Source organism: Protomyctophum bolini (genome assembly GCF_963924005.1).
Source record: "Protomyctophum bolini genome assembly, chromosome: 16".
NCBI lineage: Eukaryota > Metazoa > Chordata > Actinopteri > Myctophiformes > Myctophidae > Protomyctophum > Protomyctophum bolini.
The window spans coordinates 30844631-30869924 of NC_137877.1; the positions used below are offsets into that span (position 1 = coordinate 30844631).

Here is a 25294-nt window from a genome sequence, read left to right on the forward strand (position 1 = left end):
TCTGAATTAATTCCATTTCTACTGTACAGTATGACGTGCCGTTCTCGGCATACAAGTCTCATATTTGTGTCCTAAAGAATCTCCAAACATCAAATTTGAGAATGTACTTTTCACACAGTCAGAACAATTTTTTTAAACGATTTATTTCAACAAAATACAATAAATACATTTAAATTATTTCCCAAGACCCAGTTTATGATTTCAAAATAAACACTTTGAAAACATCTGTACATTCTCTCAAGTCACTGAAATGTAACTCTGTTTCACACATGAACACCAAAGCTTCGCATAGAGAAACACAATAACAGTCGTCCATAATGCCATAATGTCCCTTCACAGAGAAGTACAATATGTACAATAAACTTGTGCAAGCTATGCAAAGTAAATTATGAAAGCCATATTCATGCAGCATTCAAAGTATTATTACAACTATTCAATTGCATATAAATGAAAGGGCAGTGGTGTTCCATTTTCAATACAACCAATTTCGAGGGATAAAGGCTGGGAAATGTTTTGGGACTTTGGACTTCAGGAGCATGCAGCCCTCGCTTGTCGGCATATAAATGTGCGTTGGCTAAATACATTGTTTCAGATGGTGTCGCTCTCCATACATAAGTGACTTTAAAGTGATAAATGTGCATCGCTCGCCTAAAATAGATTTGTACGCACCAAACACAACGCATCTTCGTTTTGTCACTAAAAGCAGTTATTTACAGCGAGCAACACTGCCGTGCGACAAAGCATAACTTGGGCTTTACGAGGCCTGCGGCTCATTTTTGTGCTCAGCTGGTTCGGCTGTCACGGCTCCAGAGGGCTTGAACTTGGGAAGGTGCAAACCAAACTTGCTTTCTATGCCGGCAAATGTAGCAGCAGCAAGGCGATAGCCTCCAACATGGTCTGCCGACAGAGCTGGAAGATCCTCAATCCTGGACTTGGGTGTGGGTCTGTCAGAACCAGTAGGACGACTGCGGAGGAGAGGTTTAAGGTCAAGGTCATGGCGAAATCATGATATGGGTGAACAACACTAATAATATAATGTGGGTGCGCTAAGGTTAAAGTGGACTTACTGTCCTCCAAAGTCGACCTCAAACCATCTTTGCAGCATTTCATAGGTCACCAGGGTCACGCCAAACTGTGGCGAAGACCTGCAGACACGGGCTGATGGAAGGGAAAGTCTGAAAATTACACTTTGTAGGGTTTGATATTTCTCGAATGACTTGATAAACAGTGTCCCCACTCCCAGTATGCGACCTCATTTCCTAGTCATGAAACCACTTGTTGGACTGTCTGTGGTGCATTATGCATGCGTGAGTCGGTACCTCCTGCTCCCTTCCAGAACGCCCTGAAGCCTTCCTTAACTCCTGCTCCCTTCCAGAACGCCCTGAAGCCTTCCTTAACTCCTGCTCCCTTCCAGAACGCCCTGAAGCCTTCCTTAACTCCTTCTCCCTTCCAGAACGCCCTGAAGCCTTCCTTACCTCCTGCTCCCTTCCAGAACGCCCTGAAGCCTTCCTTACCTCCTGCTCCCTTCCAGAACGCCCTGAAGCCTTCCTCGTGGAGGATCTTCCTGAAGCAGTCGATGACTCCGCTGTACGACGTCTGGCCCGCGCGGGCTGCCACCTGGAGCCTGGTCTTGATGACATCAGCAGGGGTCACCAGCGAAGCAGCCGGTATTCCTTTATGAGATATTTCACCAACCGACATAATGAGGCACTGTCACTATAGACTCGCTACAGTATACAGTATTATGCATAAATAGTATGGCATCCTGACAACCCGCTGCAGTGCTATAGTACAGTTTTATGAAGCGACATACTGTGTGGGTGTGTATACTGTCTGTACATATATTACACACACGTGCACACCGTATAAAGGAGAAATTGCACACTTGAGATTGATCTATAGTACATATCAGTGGGCAACCCCAATCGGGGACATGATAACGTATTCCAAGGCAGGCGTAATCACCCAGTAGTACGGCAGCCAACCAGCTTCTTTTGTTTAAACCATTTAGGCCTGACGTCGAAATAAATAAAAGGTCTTCTGAAAGAATATATATTCAAAGATTTGTGGCACATTTTCACGATTTTTCAAAAAATAGCAGACCTACAAGCTTGTAGCGCGTCACTTGGTGGCGCGCTATGAGCTTGTAGATCTGCTATTTCTAAATAATGCTTATCACCTAATGTATGTATGTAATGTATGTATGGACAATACTGTATGTATGTATATTGTCCATACATGCATTCATGAATCCACTTGCTATTGAGAAATTGTTTTTATGGAGCGGGATATACAGTATGTGAGAATACCATTAACCTATATAAGGCAAGATTTTAAATTTGCTTTATGTAGCATGTGACATGTCAAACTACGGGGTTTTCATGATTCTGAATCCATTCCAAACATTAGTTTTGCACAAAAAAACACAAACGCAAGTGGCTATGGCCGTTTTAGCCCAAATGTGCCCAAAATGTGCGGACCTCATCACATTTGTTATGACTGCTATGGCCGTTTTTATCCCAAGGAGTGTTTTTTGTGCAAAACTTATGCTTGAAAGGTGGAATGGATTCAGAATCATGAAAAACCCTAGTTTGACATGTCACATATTACTTAAAGCATAATGAAATGTTGACAATTTTGCCTTATATAGGTTGTTAATGGTATGGTCACATATAAACCCCTATAAAAAAACAATTGCTCAATACCGATCAGCAAGTGGATTCATGAATATATGTATATAGACAATATTTTAGGCCAATAACAAAAACTATATTTCCCACTCCACACCCCCGGCTGCCGGACTACAGTGTCAGCCAGTGAAAAACACCAATAATAATAACACCTATTGTAATAACACAATATTGATATATTACATATGATTCATATACTAAAATATGGACATACATCACATGGAAAAACAAAGTCACGTTTGTTTGCATTCATATAGTATACTAACGCTAAGACTTTGAATGTCAGCGGGCAGAGCATTCCAGATGTATTTGTTACCTGCAACAGCTCCAGCGCAGAGCAACTGCAGTGGCCCCAACCTGCCATCTTCATCCGCCAGCTTCGCCTTGGAGTGGGCGTACACAGGGAAGAAGATGGCGGAGAAGGGGATGTCGCGCAGAAAGCACGCTTTCGCTCCCTGCCACAAACACACAAAAGTATTCCTTTGTACAACTGCATAACCAGAGACAACAACACCTGTGTGAACACTACCCATTTTGGGCGGGAACCCCTTTTGGTGTTAGCATTATGTTATTCTTTAGCTACTGAAAAATAGCAGATCTACAAGCTCATAGCGCGGCACCGAGTGCCGTGCTAAGAGCTTGTAGGTCTGCTATTTTTGAAAAATCGAAGAACGACTGACATAGAAACAGCTTTTTCAGAAAACTGTCAGGACATTTTTAGAACCTGATCTCAGGTCAAAATGGGTTAACACCTGACTAGAGAGAGACAGAGTGACAAAGAAACAACACTATGCTCCCGTTTACGCCTGAGAATGGTAATCATGCATAGTGCTCTTCAGAAAGCAGTACATTGTACAGGTTATTTTGGCGTGAGTGGCAGAGACGGCACAGTGAAGCACAATGTGGGGCATCTTCTCTTCTTATTCCCATGCATACCTTCATAAAGCCCAGTCTTCTAAGCTTTCATGCTGTGCTCTCTAAAGTGCAGCTGCAGACCTTCCTCCTGTCTTACTGTATGTTCCCTGATATAAAACATGAGTGGACTGTGGTCCTACTTAAAGGGGTACAGGCAGCGGTTGAGGCGTGTGTGGTTTCGCCTTGGGAATTATCTGGCCTGGGAGCTGTCTGAGCCAACCCACAGGGAGCTGTGGTGGTCACAGTAGGAGCCAAAGGCCCCCAGGCAGAGCTGTGGCCCTTTAGGCCCCCATAACTCATGTACACGCGCGCGCGCGCGCGCGCGCGCGCGCGCGCGCACACACACACACACACACACACACACACACACACACACACACACACACACACACACACACACACACAGATTTACCATGGGCCTGGGACTGCTGGCTCCATCTACTGAGAGGAAGTCTTTTAACAAGCCCCACACTGTCTGCTACTCATTAAAATATGGACTATGAACACATGATTCAAGATGTAAGAAAACCCACAAGGATCTGGAGGGGAGCAGTAGCAGAGCATAATCCCTCCCTAATTTGCTGTTGGTTGTTGGCTGCTGTGTACTTTGCATGTTAAACACTGTTTTGGAAAATTGCAAGAGTCAGAGGGTTGTGTAATCCTCAATTCCAGATTCTGAACTCAATTATGCCTACAGTACACGGTACACTATGAATTTGTATACACAACACTTGGTATATGCCGTGTTAGGAAACAATGAGTAAACTGCAATGATGGTATATAAACTGAGCTACCGTAACATTTTCAATGTATACATTCAATGCTATGTCATAGTGTTTAATACAATCAATGCGTTGGTATTAACAACACATGGACATCAGTGAATTGCAGACAGTGTAACTTTGTGTTATGAACGGGCAACTTCCATTGCCAATGTCTGGCGCTTGACAGGGCTACAGAATACATGCATGCTTATGGATTCTGCAGATGGAGACCTGCTGACCTTACCTTGTAGAGGCCGAAAAAGCCCAGGTCTCTCACTACACTCAGGGCCTTGACCTTGGGACCTGTGGTGATCTCTCCAGCCACCTGCAGACGGATCTTTACAATCTCCAAGGGATTGGTGAATATGACCTGCGAGCCTCCGGCCTGTAGGAAACAACAACTGTGTTCATATGCGTTTGCTGTTAACGGTAACGGTGCGGTGTGTGTGTGTGTGTGTGTGTGTGTGTGTGTGTGTGTGTGTGTGAGTGAGTCGGTCAACCCACTGTGAAACTGGCGTAATTATGCGAGGTTACCACTTTAACCACATCTGAGGGGTCAAGCTCGGGTGAGGGCGATAATGATCTGTGATGTGTAAGCATTTCACCCTGATAAATAGTTTTTTAAATCATCTCGGTAAACCTGATGCACAAAAGATACTTTATTTCTCGATCTGATCCCATGTTATCAGAAGAATGGCCTTGACAGGGGGAGAAAAAGGCAGGCATTGATAGAGGAGCCAGTCGGGTCAGGTTGAAATAGGCACCGGGGTGAAGAGAAGCCCTGGCTGATGGTTGGAAGGCTCTGACCCCGGCACCCAGCCCTCTGCCCCCTTCCCTTTCCCCCGAGGCGTCTCCTGTGGAGGGGTGAGTGGCCTGGCCTGGCCTCGGCCCGCACACTTCCCCAATTCACCCCGCTCCCAAGGGGGACTGTGGAATCACCCGGGTCCATCATGGTCCAGGCAGCAGGGCCCCCGAGGCACGGCCCGCTCTGACTCAGGCACATTTATCACCCACCCCAAATTCAATCAGGCCCCTGGATGGCTGCTGGTGACATTCAGAGCAGGGGTCCTATCTGTAAACATCCGAGCAATGATCTAAAAAAAGCCTTTTGCACATTTAGTCAAAGTGGAAGGGGAATATCCGCTACTCTGATTTATTGCACTCATCCCCCTTGTGGCCATCACTTTATCTTCCTCATTCTGCCGGGTAAGATAACTTAACATGCCATCCCTTCAGATTCATGTGACATTTAACTTTTGCGCTTCACGTCAGGAGGTGGAACAGTTCCTACGAAAAAAGCTTCTCTATACAGAAATCTCAGGGGTCAAAAGGGGGCAGGACGTGTACAAGACGTATCCCTTTCTATTTCAAGTGCTCAACAGTGGGTGGTGGAAGCATCCTCGGTGCTGTCCTTGTGTGAAGACGTGTCCTTGCGCGGCGTCCGCAGGCCTGTGGCAGACCAAGCCTCAGGTATGTGCCATGTTGTCAAACTCAATCACACTGATCTAGAGCCAACTCCATCCAAGGCCCTCCAGGGCCCCTTCCTCCAATTACACACTGACAGAGGTCGCAACCCCGCAGACCCTGCTCCTCCGCCAAGCAACCTGCGGGCTCGGCTCCGTGGAGAGCCTGTTTCACTTCACAGCAGCCCAGTCAGTGGCGTGGGGAGAACCAGGGAATTACTGCCTTAATCCAATGATGTACTTGGAATATGTTACAGCGGGGGCAAATTAGCAAAGGTAAAAATAGCCCGTTCACACAGGCATAATTTCTTAAATGGTGCACAATTAGCAGGGTTCAGGAACCCGAGCCAACCTTACCTCTTCAGATAACGAATTTGGGATGTCAATCTGTTATTATTGCATTATTGCAATCAGTCACACGCTGATTTAATGGAATTACTCAATATTGGTATAAACTGAAAACAAGGAGCGTACACGAAATTATTCGTGATTATGTCCTGAACATTACACTCGTCAAGTGAGCTCGGTGGTGCCAAACCACAACCAAAATAGTATGATGAGAACTGTTCTTCATAGAGCTTTTTCAGCTTGGAATATGCTCCCCATAAATCACACACACCAGAAGCACATTTTCTTAAACATAAATTGATGTAATTGTTTTCATCATTTTTTTGTATTTTGTGTAAACACTGTATTTGTGACTATTGGTAGTTGTTAAATGCAGAGCGACTTCACTGTTTTTGCTGGTAAGTAGATTTTGTCTGCTTTAATTTTTTATTATCGTTTGTACTGTATACATTTTTGTGTGGACCCCAGGAAGACTAGCGACCACTTTGTGGAAGCTAATGGGGATCCTGAAGAAAACTTTTCAAAGCAATATTATAATCCAACAAAATAATAAAATGCTTTTCTTTCTCTTAGGCTAGATGTATTAAGTTTAAGCGAGAAACCTCTCTTTTGGGTATTCTCATAGATAGAATTTGAATAAAGTGACCTACGTTGATCCCTGTCTACGCACCCGTCTCTGCGCCGATCAGGTGTGCATACGACTTTGTTTCCATAGATAGAATTGAAAATATCATTAGGCTGCTTACAGTTGCACCAGCCAGAACCTCTGCAAACAGAGGGATGGTTCCATCCTCTGTGGTGAACTTGTCTCTTACAAAGTCGTTCATCTGAAGAAAAAGGAAAAAAAAAGGTTTTGAGACACAATCTTGATAGCACAGCATTTTAATGTGAACTTATGATTGCAGCCACATCCTGAATTTGAATAGTGTATTTCTGCAATGCACTATTTATTTATCATTCATAGCTGTTCATTACAAACATTTTGTTTCGTTTTTTTTCTCCCAGGGCATTCTGAGCTAAACATTGAAAGACTTGCCGTAAGTTTGATAGCTTTTTCCGGGGCCACGCCAATGAGCTGCGGTATGAGACCTGCAAAATATTATTCACAGACACCATTACAATACCCGACAGGTAGACACAGCAACTCTGGCTTGAGATGAATATATCCATTGACAGTTGGTACAATATAATCTGTGTGATTCTTGTGCAGGTAAAACAACCCCATAAATATTTACAGATATGGCTCATACATCTGATGCACCCCAATCTAAGCACAAAGACCCCATTGACAACAAACAAAAGCCCAAAATATGACACTACTGGTGTGTTGCGGGATCAGCATTGTCAAGGCCTGATCCCACTGTGGTGGGGGAACAGAGAGAGCTGTGTGGCCAGGGGTGAGCAGAGTGGAGTGAGGGTGGGTGGGTGGGTCTACAGCGGCGATAACCACCATACTGTTTCACCGTCTGTCCCTCATCGGCCGCAGATAAACTTCTGAAGGAGCTGCTGAGTGACCACTGCTGGTATGCAGCCAAAAAACAGCCAAGCGTGTCTGTCTCTCAGTCAATCACTCTCTCATCGTGTGGAAGAGATAGAGGAAGGGTGTGTGTGTGTGTGTGTGTGTGTGTGTGTGTGCGTGCGTGCGTGCGTGCGTGCGTGCGTGTGTGCGTGCGTGCGTGCGTGCGTGCGTGCGTGCGTGCGTGCGTGCGTGCGTGCGTGTGTGCGTGCGCACATCAGGCGGCCGGGGTGGGGGCAGTAGTTGCAGAGCAACAAAGAGCCGCCGTAGTGGACACAGCAGTAGATGGCAGTCTTGACTTCCCTCATTTGAATGGCTCCAGGGCTGAGGGTAGTGTTGTATATCACAAGCCTTCAACAGCACTATCACCGTGCTGGCGGAGCTAGATCAGACAGTGCTACTACATGAACCCTCTGGGAGCTCCCCCTCAGTACAGAGATAATGAAAACGTGACCCCTGGGTGTTGTTGCTTTATTACACGCTGAATAGGGAGGGGGCAAATGTTTCTGGTATCAATTAGCAAACCACGCCGCTGATATTATTAGCACACTGACAACTCATGATGCTTTCCCACCAGAACACCCCCATATACAATATGTACACTCTGATTCTATAGGTTCTGTAACATAAGTGTGTTATTACCTCTGTAGAAGCCAAAGAAGCCTTCGTATCGCAGCACTTTCTTAGCGCAGTCGAAGCTGCTCTTGTACATCAGTTCTCCTACAAAGGAGCTTGTGGAGCGCTGGTTCTGCATGCGGGTTTTCACCAGGTCTATGGGGTACACGGCCGTCGCACCGGTGGCTAAAAGACATTATTATGGATTAATCATCACACCTGCCGTATCCTGGTGACAATCGATATTAAGTTGCAAGATATACATTTTGTTTCTGATTTCATCCTCATTTCTAGACCATCTAATAGACACTCTGCACACACTATGATTACAAATGTGATATATTCTGTGTGTTTTCCTGAGACACTGTGAAATACATCAATAATGTACAATAATACATATGTAGTCACATAACAAGTCACATGAGTAAGAATGTAGTAGTGGCAGAGAGTTATTGCTACACAGGTGCTAAAAATAGTGTGTGCGTGTTGCTACACAGGTGCTAAAAATTGTGTGTGCGTGTGTGTGTGTGTGTGCGTGCATGTTTGTGTGTGTATAACGTACATGAACACAGCCATTCAGGTCAGACAGTAGGGAGGGAGTATACTGTATAGGAGGCAGAGCTACAGCAGGTTGCACTAAATCCTGTTTTCAGACACACTGGCTTGCCATGTCTTGTCTGACATCAAAGTAATGACTTTGCTCAAACATGCAAAAACTGCTGGCATCGTTCATCAGCACAAAGTGTGAGAAAAGGTTGATTATTTATAACTATAAAGAGATGGAGGTTTCACTGTCCATTTTGTGATGCCCCTCCAACACCTGAATGCACAACTTTGAGTGCCAAAGGTCAATTAGGATTGATATACTGCAGACTGCAGTCATGAGCATATGTGCACACGCATGCACACGCTTAGGCACATTACTGTATGCAAACGCACACAGAAAGACCAATTATGTTCCTATCTCAGGGGCAGTTACTGTATGTCAGAGGTTCCTTGTATCAGTTCCTTCCAGTGTAATTAGACGAGAGATTCCAGAGTACGGTTCCGGAAGATTTGTGTCATTCCAAGGCTCAGACCCTAAAGACAGCCTGGAGCCACCAGTGGCACAGCACCACAATGCAGGAGTCTCAGATCAGAGCCCCTCTCCCTACAGCACAATAGCCAGCCCCGGGGGGCCTCAACGCTCCAGTCTAGCCCAGCTAGGGTTACCCCTCGGCGGCCCGGGGGGCTCCACGGCAGACATGTCACTCACCTCCGGCGATTGAGCCCAGCATGAACCTGTAGGCAGACTCAGCCGCCTGGAGCCAGACGGCCCGAGGCGCATCGTGACCGTGCTGTATGAGGAGAAAAGACACCGGCGGTCAAATGAATCTGGAGAAAGACGAGGGATCACGACACTAACCATGAATCGGCTGACTATTAAATTATAGTGAACCAGATACATTGTGGAGAGAGGAAAAATGCGACGGAGCTACTCAAAAAAGGAGGAGAGCAATGGAATGCAGAGCTGTCAGGCTCTAACGTCGAATTCACCAGCCAGTATTATATATCACAGACAGTCCAGCTTTTGGATACAGTAAATGAGTGTGTATGGTCGTGGACTCCTCACAGTTTTCCAGGGATGACAATTGATTAGTATGAGGCTAGCAAGGGGCTATAGTGGCTAAAGGTCTTATGTTATTTATTTTTTTACAACAAAGCATAATTTCTCCCCTATCTACTTGATCTCTGTTCTGGTGTTTGATGTCGTGAGTGGAGCCCTTTTGTTTTCCCTGTGGTGCAGAGGAACAGATTAGTCCCACAAGCCTTTCCATGTACAGATAAGTATCTACATGAATATAACACGGCTAGAGTAAGACTCAGAGTCATAGTATGCATGCCCAGGCCAGGGGGAGTTTAAGAGGAGCGGAGAGCAGATCAGGCTACTTCCGTCTCCCCCAGCTGCTTCCACTGAGACTTGCATGCTAACGAGATTGAGGTCTTGATCAAAAGGTTTGAAACGATTATCCCTCTTCCTACTGGGGGGGCAGACCTGAGAATTGCAACATGTCCACGTCCGTCCTTCCCCAGACCCCCCCCCCCGCCACCCTTGCCGGAATGAAATTCCAGAACGCTGAGCAGAACTCTTGGGTGCACGAGTGGCCTGAGAGGTCTGACCACAGCCTGATACGGAGGACCGTGTCATCCGGTTTGAGGCAGGAACCATTTCATTCTCCCAGATCCAGATCACCCCCACCCCGCGCCTCCAGCCCTCACCCCCCCGCCCCCTACTCACCCACCACCCCTGCACTCTGCTCTCACTCCAAACAGACTTTGCCGAAGGCTAAGACTCCCGAAGACCCACACTGATAAAAGCATCCTATTAGCTCCTCAGATGTATGATAGCGTGTGATGTGTTCGTCTAAGCACCGCTGAATAAAATCCTTTCAGGGATAGCAGTATCGCAAACAATCCATGCCTCTTTTTATACCTATAATTGGTAGACTTTTATCTGGGAGTTTTACTAATGCACTTCACAAGGGGGAGAAGAAACACGGGCACTCTGCTAATTCAGTCACTGAGCAGTCTCCTCACTCCTCTCTCGGAGAGGGTTACAGGCTAAAGGAGTACAGGGCCCAGATAAAAAAGTGGGTGAGGGGCAGTGGTGGAAAGTAACTAAGTACATTTACTTAAGTACTATACGTAAGTACAATTTTGAGGTATTTGTTATGCATATTTCCAATTTCCAGTACTCTCACTTCTACTCCACTAAATTTCATAGGTAAATATTGTACTTTTACTCCACTACAATTAAACTTTAGTTACTAGTTACTTTGTAGATTTTGAGTAATATCTTACTACTATTTTCAGAAGATTTTTGGATATTTTAAACCTTGAAAATCTACTTTTACTTATGGTACTTTAAGTACATTTTGATGCCAATACTGTTGTACCTTTACTCAAGTCAATTTTGAATAGCGTACTTCTACATTGCCGTATTGATACTTTTACAAAGTACAAAATGTGAGTACTGTGTGAGGGGTATTGAGAGATGTCAGCCACAGTCTACCTGTCTCTGGTGAGGGGTATTGAGAGCCACAGTCTACCTGTCTCTGGTGAGGGGTATTGAGAGCCACAGTCTACCTGTCTCTGGTGAGGGGTATTGAGAGCCACAGTCTACCTGTCTCTGGTGAGGGGTATTGAGAGCCACAGTCTACCTGTCTCTGGTGAGGGGTATTGAGAGCCACAGTCTACCTGTCTCTGGTGAGGGGTATTGAGAGCCACAGTCTACCTGTCTCTGGTGAGGGGTATTGAGAGATGTCAGCCACAGTCTACCTGTCTCTGGTGAGGGGTATTGAGAGATGTCAGCCACAGTCTACCTGTCTCTGTTGAGGGGTATTGAGAGATGTCAGCCACAGTCTACCTGTCTCTGGTGAGGGGTATTGAGAGATGTCAGCCACAGTCTACCTGTCTCTGGTGAGGGGTATTGAGAGATGTCAGCCACAGTCTACCTGTCTCTGGTGAGGGGTATTGAGAGATGTCAGCCACAGTCTACCTGTCTCTGGTGAGGGGTATTGAGAGATGTCAGCCACAGTCTACCTGTCTCTGGTGAGGGGTATTGAGAGATGTCAGCCACAGTCTACCTGTCTCTGGTGAGGGGTATTGAGAGCCAGTCTACCTGTCTCTGGTGAGGGGTATTGAGAGCCACAGTCTACCGGTCTCTGGTGAGGGGTATTGAGAGCCACAGTCTACCTGTCTCTGGTGAGGGGTATTGAGAGCCAGTCTACCTGTCTCTGGTGAGGGGTATTGAGAGATGTCAGCCACAGTCTACCTGTCTCTGGTGAGGGGTATTGAGAGATGTCAGCCACAGTCTACCTGTTTCTGGTGAGGGGTATTGAGAGATGTCAGCCACAGTCTACCTGTCTCTGGTGAGGGGTATTGAGAGATGTCAGCCACAGTCTACCTGTTTCTGGTGAGGGGTATGGAGAGATGTCAGCCACAGTCTACCTGTTTCTGGTGAGGGGTATTGAGAGATACCTGTTTCTGGGCCTCCGCCAGGTGATATGGCATCGCTCCTTCCTCCAACGGCGCTATCCTCTCGATGTCCGTATAGATCAGCCGTCTGAACATGGGAGAATGGTTACGTTACGCCAGGAAATAAGCCATAGCCCTGTGTCTATCACAAGCAGGTGATGTAACATTTTCCACAGACCCTTTATGGCCTTATAACTTCTAATTTATTGCCTCTTTAACGTGAGTTTATATAAACAACAGACAAACACAACTGGATAGGCGCCCGCAATCCAACAAGTAAAACCATAGTGTTCTGTTACCATTCGCGTCAAAGAGGCAAATGTTCCCCACTGGCCTGATGCATCATAAAGTCTGCATCCATGTTTTATGTTTGTCTTGTAAAGCAACCAGTGGAGCCACTGTTGTTAAACAGAATGGGCAATAATTTAGAATTTACATCCAATAAATGAGGCTGTAACATTTTTATCACATTCAAGGGATAATCAGAAATGGAACTGTATATATATATATATATATATATACACACACACACACACACACACACACACACACACACACACACACACACACACACACACTGAATGATGAGGGCTGCAGGGACAGTAGTAAAGAAAACATACTTAATGTGTACTCAAGGACAGAGTGATTCTGAACCTTACCCAGAGTGGGAGTGCAGACCAGCAAGTTGGTACAGGATGTCAATCTCCATTGGTGTAATCTGGCCAAACCTATTGGCCGCACGAACAAACTCCTCTGTATGAAAATGACGACAAGAGGAAATGGTGTCATGCACAGTTAAAACAGGTTCTTATTCAAGGAAAGCCATGGAAAACACATTAATTCTCCATACAGGGGGAATACAGACTTATTAATTATAAATATTATTCCGACCTGGGTCAAAGAGTGAAAATATCTGGTGGTTTTGTCTAACCCACCTCGGGGCAAGATGGGTGAGGTTAATGTCACGCACGCACTCACGCACGCACGCACGCACGCACGCACACGCACATGCACACGTACACACTAAGGCTGTCCCCAAACATTCAAGGTTCGAATGTTCGCTCGTTAGGGTTGGCACTCAAATCTTAATTAATGGGTTCGAACCATTCGTTTTTTCTTTTTCTTTTTTTTAATAAAAAAAATAAATTAAAAAAAATCATTTTTTATTAACTCGAAAATATATCTCGGCGAGAATGTTATATATGTTAAAAAGTAAGTTTCTCGTGCATTCCTGTCAGAAGTTATGTCTATCTCCTTGTGCTGTCCCTCTCCAAAATCCCCTGTGCACATTAATTTGGTGATGGGCCTGCAGCCAATCAGCAACAAACACACACCCACACACACACCCACTTTGGTTAAACATGCTAACACTTCATCTTCAATATAAAATTGGTATTGTCACAAACGCACAATACAATGTTGGGCTTAAACTTCATTCAAAGCTGAAGGGAAAACATATTTCAAAAGTTGGGGGAAAATGTATATATTAAAAATGTAAGTGTAACCCAGCCAACATGGCAACCCGCAAATGGCAACCCATGTCAACTGTCAATCAAGGCAGTATAAAGGTGACATCAGTTCCTACACTCCCCACTCCCACTCCCACCTATGCAAGATGGCTGAAATGTTTGGCAGCAGCATGGCAGCAGGTCCCTGTTCACTGTGACAATCCCGGTTACTCTTCGGTGAGTCATATAGGCTTGGTGTCATTAACTTGGATCAACTGGTTAACTGTTTGTTTATTTTGAAAGCATTTGATTTATGTTTGAACTTTTGGTTTAATAATTAATATTGATGTATTCTATTATAATATATATGTCATGTTATATAATTATATATATTATAAAATAATGGGGGAGGGATGATAAGTTGTAAAATATGGGTTGTGGGGGCTGACAAGGCTATACAGCCACATGTGTTTCTAATGTGATGTATGCCTGCATGACGCTTATCTTTTCTCTTCATGTAATTCCAGAATATGAAGAGTCACTGCACCAGTGGTGTAGGCAGCACCAAGCCCTGGACCCTGAGACGAGCCATGTCCGTGGGCCCCACAGCCCCACCAATTTAGGCTTCCCGAGGACCCCCACCCTGGAGCCCATGTGAAGTGTCCCAGACCGATGCCCCCCTCCCTGCACAAGACATTGAGGTAGGAACTGTATGCTATAGCTGCTGCTGGGAAGAGCTGCTTGCTGCACAGTGAGTACAAATCTTGTTTATTGTCCTTTGCTGTCGCTGGTGTTGGGTGTGCAGGGTACTGATGGTGTTGCTCTCGTTTGCGTTTGCGTTGCTGCGTTTGCGTCGTGTCGGGCTGCCTGCTGTTGCACTCGTTTGCGTTGCGTCTTTTGCGTCGACTGCCACAATTTCGGCCGGTTCTGTCATTTCACCTCATTTCACCTAACTTGTGGACACTGCCTGTCATCTGCAGAAGAACGTGATGGTTCACGGTAAGTATCTGTTTTTGTATTCTTTGCTGCTGGTAGGGTAGGGCTGGTAGGGTAGGGCTCCTACTAGAGTAGGTGTTTTGCGTTGCGTCGCAAACTAAGCACTTTGGCACAGGCATGGAGCTCCTGGTTTACTGGGATGGGGTTCGATTCCCTGCTGTGCCCTGCTTACATTTCATCTGTTAAACAGGCATCCTTTTGCACAATAGAGCGTCGCAGTCCCTCCCCCTTTCAGAACGACTAGTGGCCCAGGAAATTCTCCATTTCATTTTCTCCATAGGCATTTCAAAACTTATTTATTTAAAGACCTTTAAGCGTCGTACGAAGCCAACTCTTATCGTGACAAATCATGACAACACACACAATATTTTGGACCAAATAATTACAAAGAAGAACCAAACGTGTTGTAACCTGCCGTTTTATCTACTTTCTAATTCTTTGTTTGGCCCGAAAAATTAATTGTGTATGTCATGATTGGTCCGAATGTTCACTCGAAAATTCCTGCCGAAGTTCGAGTCCTAAAATAATGGCTAGGGTACAGCCTTGGCACACACACACACACTCACTCACACTCACACTCACACTCACACACTTGGGAACTGTTGCTCACTGGGCAGTTGGGGGTTCAGTCTCAGTGCCTTGCTCAAGGCCAGTGGTTCCAAAAGTGGGGTCAGGAGTCCTTGAGGGAGTTCCAGGGGGTCTCCCCCTAAATGATACCCTTACGGGTCCATTTGGTTCTATTTGTACAATCTCAGAGTTACAGACCCATAAGGTTCCATTTGTACACTCTCATTGGGATCTCAGGAATAGAAATGCCATTAAATGGGGGTCTGTAGACTAATGCATGTCAAACTGGGGGTCCTTGAAATTAAACGGTTTGAGAATCACTGCAAATCTTCTCTTATAGGGGTCCCTAGCATATCTTTTCAAATGGGGGTCCGTGGGATAATTGGTGTCAATTTGGGGGTCCTTGACATGAAAGAGTTTGGGAACCACTGCTTTAGGCCACCTCATGCTGAAATGCAATATAACCCAGCAAACTGAAATAAAGAATAATTGACTGACTATTTGACCCAAGTCTGTCCTACATGAGGGAAACTGAGAGATTGCAGGGGACAATGAAGAGACAGCTAGCACAGAAGCAGGGTAAAGTATACATCTCAATGGGAAAGATGGGGCAGGAGGAGACGTGATTAACAGTTCACTACCACTTCCACAGATCTACATACAGCATAAGGGAGGGATGAACCAATTTATCACATTATGATGTTTATTTACCTTATGAATTTAGTGCTACGGTATAATGTTCCCTGTGTTCCCTGACACCACTCTGTCAAAAGAGTTGAAGCATGACCGCAAAGCCACATTTCACACAACAGATGACATTTCATAAAACATCATGAAATGTAGCATCTTGCATACAACATAATGGAATGCACACGCTTATAACTCCTGTTACTGATACATCGGTAGGCCAGTCACTATTTGAGATAATCGCATTTTTTTTCCCATAATCGTCAATCGTTTGCTTGTTGAAAAATGTCATTACATTCTTTTCAAAAATAACAGAAATAGCAGGTCTACAAGCTTGTAGATCAACTATTTTGTACATTTTTTTGGAAAGGTTTTTTTAATGTTAAATGTGTCAGTCAGTGATTTCTTTGTCAATTTAACTTAATTGTCATATCTGCCCTGTGCAGTTTGTGATTACGAAGCCTAAAAGACAAGCGGAAATACAACTTGTTCCAACGTTCCAATGCAAATGAACACAAATAAATCACAATTATTTGTGTAACAATGAATCATCAACTTAAATGTGTAATCGTGACAGCCGTATACATGTGTGTTGTGCAGCAGCAACTCGTTCAGGCCAGGGCAGTAATACCTTTGGTGACCGGTGTGTCTCGTTGTGTTCCAGCGAGGGTGCCGTACACCTTGCGAACCAGCTCCATGTTGTTGAGGAGCGCGTTGAAGGCACTAAAGTAGGAGAAGCTCACCACGTGGGATGTGCTGCCACCGGCGGCCTGGCGGGAAGATCCAAGGTTGCTGTCATTCAGGGCTAATTCCATCTTTCATACTTTGTCATACAACCACTTGCTGAAGATGACTGATTTCCTACTTACAAAACGAAAGGGATTAAAAACCCCGCTAGCAGACACAACTGCAAATTTCAGTCAAAGGGTGTGAAAAACCTAAATCCACAACGAATCCCGCAACTAATGAGAACATTGCGTTCATTTGTTGAACACCTGTTATTTCCGGTGCATGATCACTTATGGATTTGGCTTTGGCGACAACTTTAATTATCTCCACTAAAATCACCCATGCATGTAATGAACAGCTTCAACATGTCAACATACAAAACTATTAACATGGATGTGAATCATAATTTGTGGTTTTACATTGGGCCCTGTATCCTTCACACTGAAACGACAGGTGTGCTGCTTTCTGGAACTCACCGAGACCAAGTTCTCCTCAACAAACGGGGTCAGCATGTGGTGTCTGATGGTGGCCATGATGTCACTGAAGTCCATGGCAGTGATGGAGCCACTCTTGCTTTTGTCTTTCAGTATAAAAGCCTGGCGAGTGTGCTCAAACTGCAGCTCCTGTTTGAGAGAGAGAGAGAGAGAGAGAGAGAGAGAGAGAGAAATGGTGAATCTGTCAGCTAACAAAGTAAGCAAAAAGGGGGGCGGGGGGTTCCTGTGGTGAGGAGCGTTGCATTACAGAACAGCGGTGAGATAGAACATTTGGAGAAAGCAAGTCTAACGATATCAGCGTTAGACATTGCTTTTAGCGAAGTGGAAGTCATCAGATGTGACAGTGTTACGACACTGGCCTCTTGTAATCACCACTGTCTCTCTGGAGACTAATGGAAACCATGTCCAGCATAGACTGATCTCGGGCCAGAGCCGAGCAGAGCTTGTGAAAGTCGGGATGGGCGGCAAGTGTGTCCAGAAGGAGAGTGATTCAATATGACAGCCGTGCAATCAGGAGGGGATGCAGATGAAGACTGACCCAGGGTCAAGTCTGCTGTCAAAGCTCATCGCATACAACCAGGAGATCTCTGCTCGCATCTGCATAAGTCACCCTATAACAGGAGAGGTCAGCTGCAGTGCTTTTCTTCATCTGAATATTATACTGTTCATTAGTTGGTCACTAAACTGTCGTCATTAAGTCCAACACACAAATATCAGATCCTTGTTTATTATGTCATGCAGATTTGAAATGCAACTTGGCCGGTCAGTTGCAGCAATAATAGAATAACCACAAGGTGGCAGGGCAAAGTGTGTTTGAAATATGTACATGATACCAAATCTAGCCACTGGAGACTGGACTCAAGAAATGTTTCAAGAATATTTTCAGGATTGTTGCTGAAGGAAGAAACTTAAACCAATTGCCATCAGAGGAACTAAATGGAATCGGGTGCAACATGACAGAGGAAAGGAAATAATATTGATCGATCTAAATTCAAACTTGCACACACAAGGGTCCTTGGTGTAGCGGTGGGAAGCCCTAGTCAACTATGATAAACCACAAAGTGCTCTGAGGGATCCCACACTCATGGCGGAGCAAGGGTTTTAGTCTGTCCAACTACTCTCACCCAGACAGAGACCACCCAGCATTACTCTGAGGCCCACATACATCCATTTCCAACCAAACACCTGGGTCATAGAGCTTATACCTTTACAGAGCTGACTGCTGAGCTAAATGAAAACCTACACACAAGGTGGACGTTTCAGTGACGTACAATCAGCTCCCGTTAAAGGGAAAAAACTCCCTTAAACAGTTTGAATACCCAAATTCATAGTCAAGAGTATCTGACTGAAACTCAGCGACTGAGATACCAGGAATGTGGTGGTGGAGAGACACAGAGAAGGTCTGTCATTTGACGTTTAGTTCTGGTCACTGAGATTGAGCAGTGACATACGGTTAACATGAGTTTTAGCTCCATCAGATAATTTGGTCATCATTTGTGTCCTGTGAATGAGAACCATGTGATCCTCGAAGAGAGCACTTTCTTCAGGTCATCACTCAGAATGTTTGTCGGCGCGTTAGCTATAATCTAACTGGTTGATCGAACATAAGCCAGTGAAATTCTCATTACACTCAATTACAATATACTTTGTATTCCTTGTTTGCTGAGGTAATTTTCCTGTGAACATTCATAGGTGCCAATTGTTTGTGGGTTTTATAGTAACTAATAATAGTGTTGTTATTGTTTTGTGAAATCTTGGAGGGACTGCACAATATGACACATTATATGATGGTGTGGCCTGTAGGTCACACCATCTGTAGACTGTAGTACACTATCATTTTTCATAACAGGGATAGTTTGTGGTCATTCTGGTTTTGGTTCCATGGTTTTGGTCCCAATTTGAACTTCATGCAAGATTTAATACTAAGACTGTAAAGGAAAACACTTTTTGTTTTGTTTTTGGGGCAAAATTATAGTATTGCAGTGGTGGTCCACCACTGCTGAACATAGAAGACATGAAATATCAAATATAGACAACAATCTTTCCAGAAAACATGGGTCTATATTGTGTCCCTGTTACCTGCAGAAACTGGGTGAACTCTGCATAGCTGAGGTGCCTCTTCCTTTCATGGCCAAAGTGAAGCCTGATGAAATCGCAGTCCCAGTTGAAGGGGATGTGGTGGTGGACTGTGGTTTGGCTGAAGATATCACGCACATTTTCTGGTGAAATGAGAAATGAATGAATAATAACAACAGATAACTGATGGAAAATCATGCAAGATACACAGATTTTATAAGCCTGCCTCATCCGTGTGTCATTTGTGGGCTCAAGTTGAAGAAACAGTCATAATATGGAATTAAGGGAGTCTGTGTGGGATTTAAAGATGCTATAAGCAATAATATGTCAAAATTGTAATTACCTTTTTTTTTGTAGTCAAACAGCCAGCAATGGGTAGAACGCTCCCAAAAATGTAGTCTCTGTGACACATCTAGGGGCCGCAATCTGCATTAAGATGTTCCTAGAAGCTTTGTCATTGGTCGAAGAAAACCCGGTCGCAATGATTAACTAATCAGGAAGTAGACATGCAAATCAACCAATGACAAAGCTTCTAGGAGAATCTTTGAATGCAGATTGCGTTCTACCCATTGCTGGCTGTACCAAAAAAGACAAAAAAAGAAAGGTCATTAAAATGTTGATATTATTGCTTATAGCAGCTTTAAGGCTGCCTGATAGACCAATTTCCAATTATACGTAGCATTTCACTTTTTTCCTCCTCTGTGGCCCTCAGTTTTGGTGACATGCTGGATTCATGCAGTCTCGTCAGATGTAAGTGGTTATAATGTGGTGTTCCCCACCGCTTGCCCACTATCATAGCCTAGGAACACAAGGAGCTGGCCTCTGCACCGCTCACTGGGCACCAGACGCCCAGGAAAGACAAACAGTCTACCGCATTCTTCATTGGCTGCAGATGCTACGGAACGACCTGAAACCCAGAGTCATCTATATACTGTATAATGCTTACTGAAACACGCCTACACGTACATTCCAGAGCCATCATCACTGGGACTATACTGTACAATTATTGTTCTGTAGAAGGAGATGTAGTCTGCACACTGTTTAGTAGCTCCCACAGGAAAACAAAACATCTCCTTCTCCTGTATGTATCTTTTTGTTCAGCACCTGAATGTTTTTTTAGAGATGCTAGATGAGATAGAGATGAGTGCGTACTTTCTTTTGGATTTAGTTTCTATTATTGTTCTGTCCCAGCATACAGTAGATAGAAAATAGTATACAAAAGTGTCCAATCAGTGTTCACAGCCACCTGGGGCGGCAGTGGCTCAGGATGAAGAGCGGTTGTTCTGGAATCCGAAGGTTCCACGTTCGATTCCCGGCTGCTCCTGGCAAAAGTGTCTAAGTATCCTTGAGCAAGACATTGAATCGCTAAACACTCCCAATGAGCAGGTTAGTGCCTTGCATGGTTTCCTCCGCCATCGGTTTGTGAATGGGTGGATGTGAAGTACATTGTAATGTAAAGCATTTTGGAGAGAAGCTAAATATAAATGCAGTGCATTTACCATTTACCTACTTTTCTGGGGAGACCCGATGACACTAATTCCTAATTGTACCATTCAATCCATCGCATGCTTTTCTATTTCTATCAATTCCCGGGTGATACACATTTATTTCCTAAACAAATCGAATGTTAACACCAATTACACTCATTTGGAATCATGCATAATATGTAGGCTCTATTCGGTTATAACTAAATGATATGTCCACTGTAAATAAGCTGTACGCTAATGTAAGTGCACTCCTACACCAGTGTGGTGATGTCCATCTTCACGCACATACCAAATGAGATGTCCCCCGTGCCAGTCTTGTCAAACAACTGAAAGGCAACTATGAACAGGGCATCCGGGGCACACAGAACAGACTCAAAGGCCTGAAACTCCTGGAAAGAGATCAGTCTGAAAGAAAAAAGGACAAAAATGGACAACCTTAATGCTGCTAAACTAACAAGTTGAAAACCTAAATGCTAATATTACACATCTGAGGCAGCAACGTGAACACATGTACAGTGAATTATTGTATTTACAAGTTGCGAGGAATCCACTGGAAACTGAATTCTGTCTTACCATTTATATTATATATTGAGATGTCATGTGAGGCATGACAACAGTGTGTGAAGCATGACCAAAAGCTTCACTTTTCTCTTAACAAAAAGCAGGTTCACCTTGCTGGCAAAACACATCTCTGACCGAGAACAATAGTGTGTTGCATACAGCAACTACACTAAAAAGTTAAATTGGGATCTTATCTTATCATTCAAGTGTAACACTGACTGATAAAGATGGCAATTGACTCTAAGTAAACATCATTGTAATAAATCATTAACTGACTCTCCTGGAGTTTACTGTTCACTAGTTTACAGCACCCACTGAAACAGTAGCTCATTTAAGCAACAATTAAAACTCTTATACAGAGTACAAGGGGTACTAGAGCATGAAAGGAGAAAGTGGTACATAATATAAACATACTGTACAGTGTAAAAATGCATATGTAAGGGTAAAAGGTAATCCTGATTAACAGGTAAGTGTCTCTTCAGGTGAGAGCCAGTGTGTGTGTGTGTGTGTGTGTGTGTGTGTGTGTGTGTGTGTGTGTGTGTGTGTGTGTGTGTGTGCGCGCGTGTGCGTGCGTGTGCGTGTGTGTGTGTGTGTGTGTGTGATATATATATATCATCTTCATATAACACAGCAAGGTTTTTCATCTTACCTAGAATATTTTATTTGGCTGAAATGCATGTTAAGAATAACACTAAGAAAACCTGATTCCTAGTGCCAATATTATCAGTTCCATAAAATGGGGGAACCTAAAACATGATTAATGGTTTTAGAGGAACTCAAGAATTACTCCGAAAATGTCATAATCACTAGAGTTACTCACCCATCTTTAGTGGTATCGGCCACTCCAGCAATGAGCTGCACAGTTTTGGGATTGTGCTGAGGTTGTTTATGCAGACCCAGGTAATTCTGTACAAAGTCCTTGGGGGTCATGTAATTTTCCCCATCCTCCACCACGCTCGCATACTGCATATAGACAAACATACAGTTGAGATCAATGCATTTGTTCAAACAGAAATCTCTAAAACGTAATGTATGATGATTTAAAGCTATATGTGCGCACTGCTAAGGATGCATGTACAGTGCATTGAATATTAAAGGTATTGTAAGTATAACTTTTGGGGGAAACCTTTTTGTTAAAAGGTTCAAGCTCTATTCTGATAGTAATCATTACCAATCATCAGTAATCATTATAGACTGTAGAAATGAACAAACACTCTATAGCATGGGTCTTCAACGGGGGTTCCGGGTTCCCTATAGGCCTAGGCCCCTAGGGGATCCTCAGAGTTACTAAGAGTTTTGCTTTTATTGAACAGATGAATCCAATCCAACATAATAATAGAACAAATCATGTGTAAACAAATAAACACCCTGGTGTCAAACAACTTAAGCTAAATCTGCAACACCATTTTTATACAATATGTAGTAGTGGGGATCCCTGTATCATCTCTCTCTCTCTCTCTCTCTCTCTCTCTCTCTCTCTCTCTCTCTCTCAGCGAAGGGGTCCTTGGCCTGGTAAAGACCCCTGCTTTATAGTGTTTGTTCAGTAACAGGGGTCTCCTCTTCTCTCAAGCTTTATAATATACAGAAAATCATAAAATTGGTATCCCAACATGCATTTTCTGTTTATTAAAGTGCTGGAGAGACAGAGAGGCCCTTGCTACTGACACACACACACACACACACACACACACACACACACACACACACACACACACACACACACACACACACACACACACACACACACACACACACACACACACACACACACACACACTAGCAATGATTATGTTTTTGGTGTTCTTAGTATTGTGCTCAGATAGATAATTAGAGTTTGAACTTAAATCAGTTAATTTACTTAATAACTTGAATAAACAATACAGCGTAATTGCTTACTTAATGGTTTAAATCAGGGTGTTTTCAACAGGTGGTCTGTGGACCATGCATTTAGTAATGTAATGTAGTTTTTATTTTCCTTCCAACAGTGAACTGAAGTGGGAAGTGCACTGGAATGTCTGGTTGAGTCATTATTATTAGGAAATTATTAGTCAATGGACCATTGGTTGAGAAACAGTGGAATGCAAATGGAATGCATAGCAAGTGTTACAAAAGCACTATATATCCCATATCCCCACCCCAGGTTGATTCTAAGTCAGGGTGGTGCATGGTTCCTCATTCACAATCAGTTGAAAACCCCTGGTTTAAATTATGGATGTCATGCAATACATTGTAATACATACAATACATATTTGAATTATGCCAATTGTATATCCATTGCCCAAAAAGTAGGCTACCACTACTCTTCATTGTAGAAATTAACTGTATTGTGAAAGTCATGGAACCAACACACTGTGGTGCTAAACTTGAGTCCTCAAATAGGCCCTAAGACGAAAGGTCATTTTTAGAGTCTAGGTTGGGTTTCAAATTGGCACAGAGATAGCTCTGGCACAGAGATAGCTCTTCTGCATGAACCACTAACAGAAAGGCCAGGCATTCAGAATCCAGCCCTGGTCAGTTTGAGAGCAAAAGATATCTATAGATGTGTATGTATGTGTGGGTGGGTAGGGGGTGGGTCTCCACACCACATATATTTTAAAACTACAATGCACACTCCTAAATTGACATTTTAAATTAATTGTAATTCCAACCAATGTATTAGCACATTCTACTGTCACATAATTGTATGTCCATTCACCCTCTTGCAGTAAGCTTTATAGGCTAGTTGTTGATGTTATATGCAAGAGGACAGAATGATCATCATTAATAGCAACACCTGTATGCCAACTGTATATTTAGATATTACAACATCATCTTTATGGTGCAGAGGAACTGTAGAAGGACTGTAGAAGTTCTGTTTCCAGCAACAAGTGTGTAGCCTGTAGTCCAAACAATAGTGTGCATTGGATAAACAAATGTGCACACAATGTCAAGGACTTATGACTTTGCTCAAAGTGCATTATATATAACACTTTTATATCTGGTGATAATCAAATTAGCTAATTGTCATCAAGTTATGGCAAGGGGGATTCTTTGTTGCATCACATTTGGATACCGTAGTCAAGCATTTGTATGACCTTCCTTACTTTGTACCCCACTGGAGTCTGGACACAAAAGACAGACTATAGGCTATAGCTATACACAAATATGACCCCACTCGACTCAACCCTTCATGTGTGTGCATAAATATGCATTTGTACGTTTGAAGTGGCCATTATCCATTCAATTTATAAAGTATAACTCAATGAATAGCTATGCGTCACACACACAGTAGAGTAACCTTACCTTCAGAAATATAGCCCTCAAGTCGTGAGGGTCGGCTCTTTTGGTTGCTTGCACCTATAACAGAAATGTAGAAATATGACATAAATGGTTGTCAACCAAGACAGACACTTTATAGTTTGGCACTAGTGTCAAACATAATCTCTGCCGGTTATTCATAAGTAAAACACCGGGCTGTATAGATTCAGACTTTAAGCATTCAGTCTGTGTCTGCAGGATCAGTTATAGTTATACGATAGTAACGGTACGCGTCCACCAAACGAACAAAACGGAATGTTAAATTAACCGTGGAACATCCTTTTAGGAGAACATCAAACATGAATGATCAATTAGCCGATACAATGAGTAAACATCACAGTTGTCTCCCATGGGCCAGCAGAGATGTACACAAACTGCACATGTAAAGATGCTCAAAGACCACGATGCAATTCGTAACGATGTTAAAATAAAGGCAACAACCACCGCGATAAGCTGTCCTCCGTATCCAACAGCAATAAGCAACGTTACTGTCGATAAAAAAATAAATATCCGATAAGAAATATTGACGGAGTCACCTTGACCGCCATGCTGGGTGTGACGTCACATACAGACTAGCGCAGGCGCTTGACTGTTGACATAAAGGAATCTGAATCAGAAGCAGAC

The 25294-nt window shown here is 43.7% G+C and overlaps 1 protein-coding gene across 1 annotated transcript; it reads right to left on the reverse strand.

The window, feature by feature from the left end:
• Positions 1–125: 125 nt before the first annotated feature.
• LOC308330442 (electrogenic aspartate/glutamate antiporter SLC25A12, mitochondrial-like) lies at positions 126–25294 on the reverse strand. Its single transcript, XM_080785293.1, has 18 exons — positions 25207–25294; positions 24656–24709; positions 22194–22336; positions 21102–21217; positions 19329–19468; positions 17232–17378; positions 16658–16796; positions 12988–13081; positions 12332–12416; positions 9567–9648; positions 8339–8497; positions 7217–7269; positions 6927–7007; positions 4614–4754; positions 3007–3145; positions 1515–1673; positions 1068–1158; positions 126–965 (listed from the first exon to the last, which is right to left on the reverse strand). Exons 1-18 carry the CDS (start codon positions 25216–25218, stop codon positions 755–757), a joined length of 2046 nt encoding a protein of 681 aa, XP_080641419.1. The 5' UTR covers positions 25219–25294; the 3' UTR covers positions 126–754.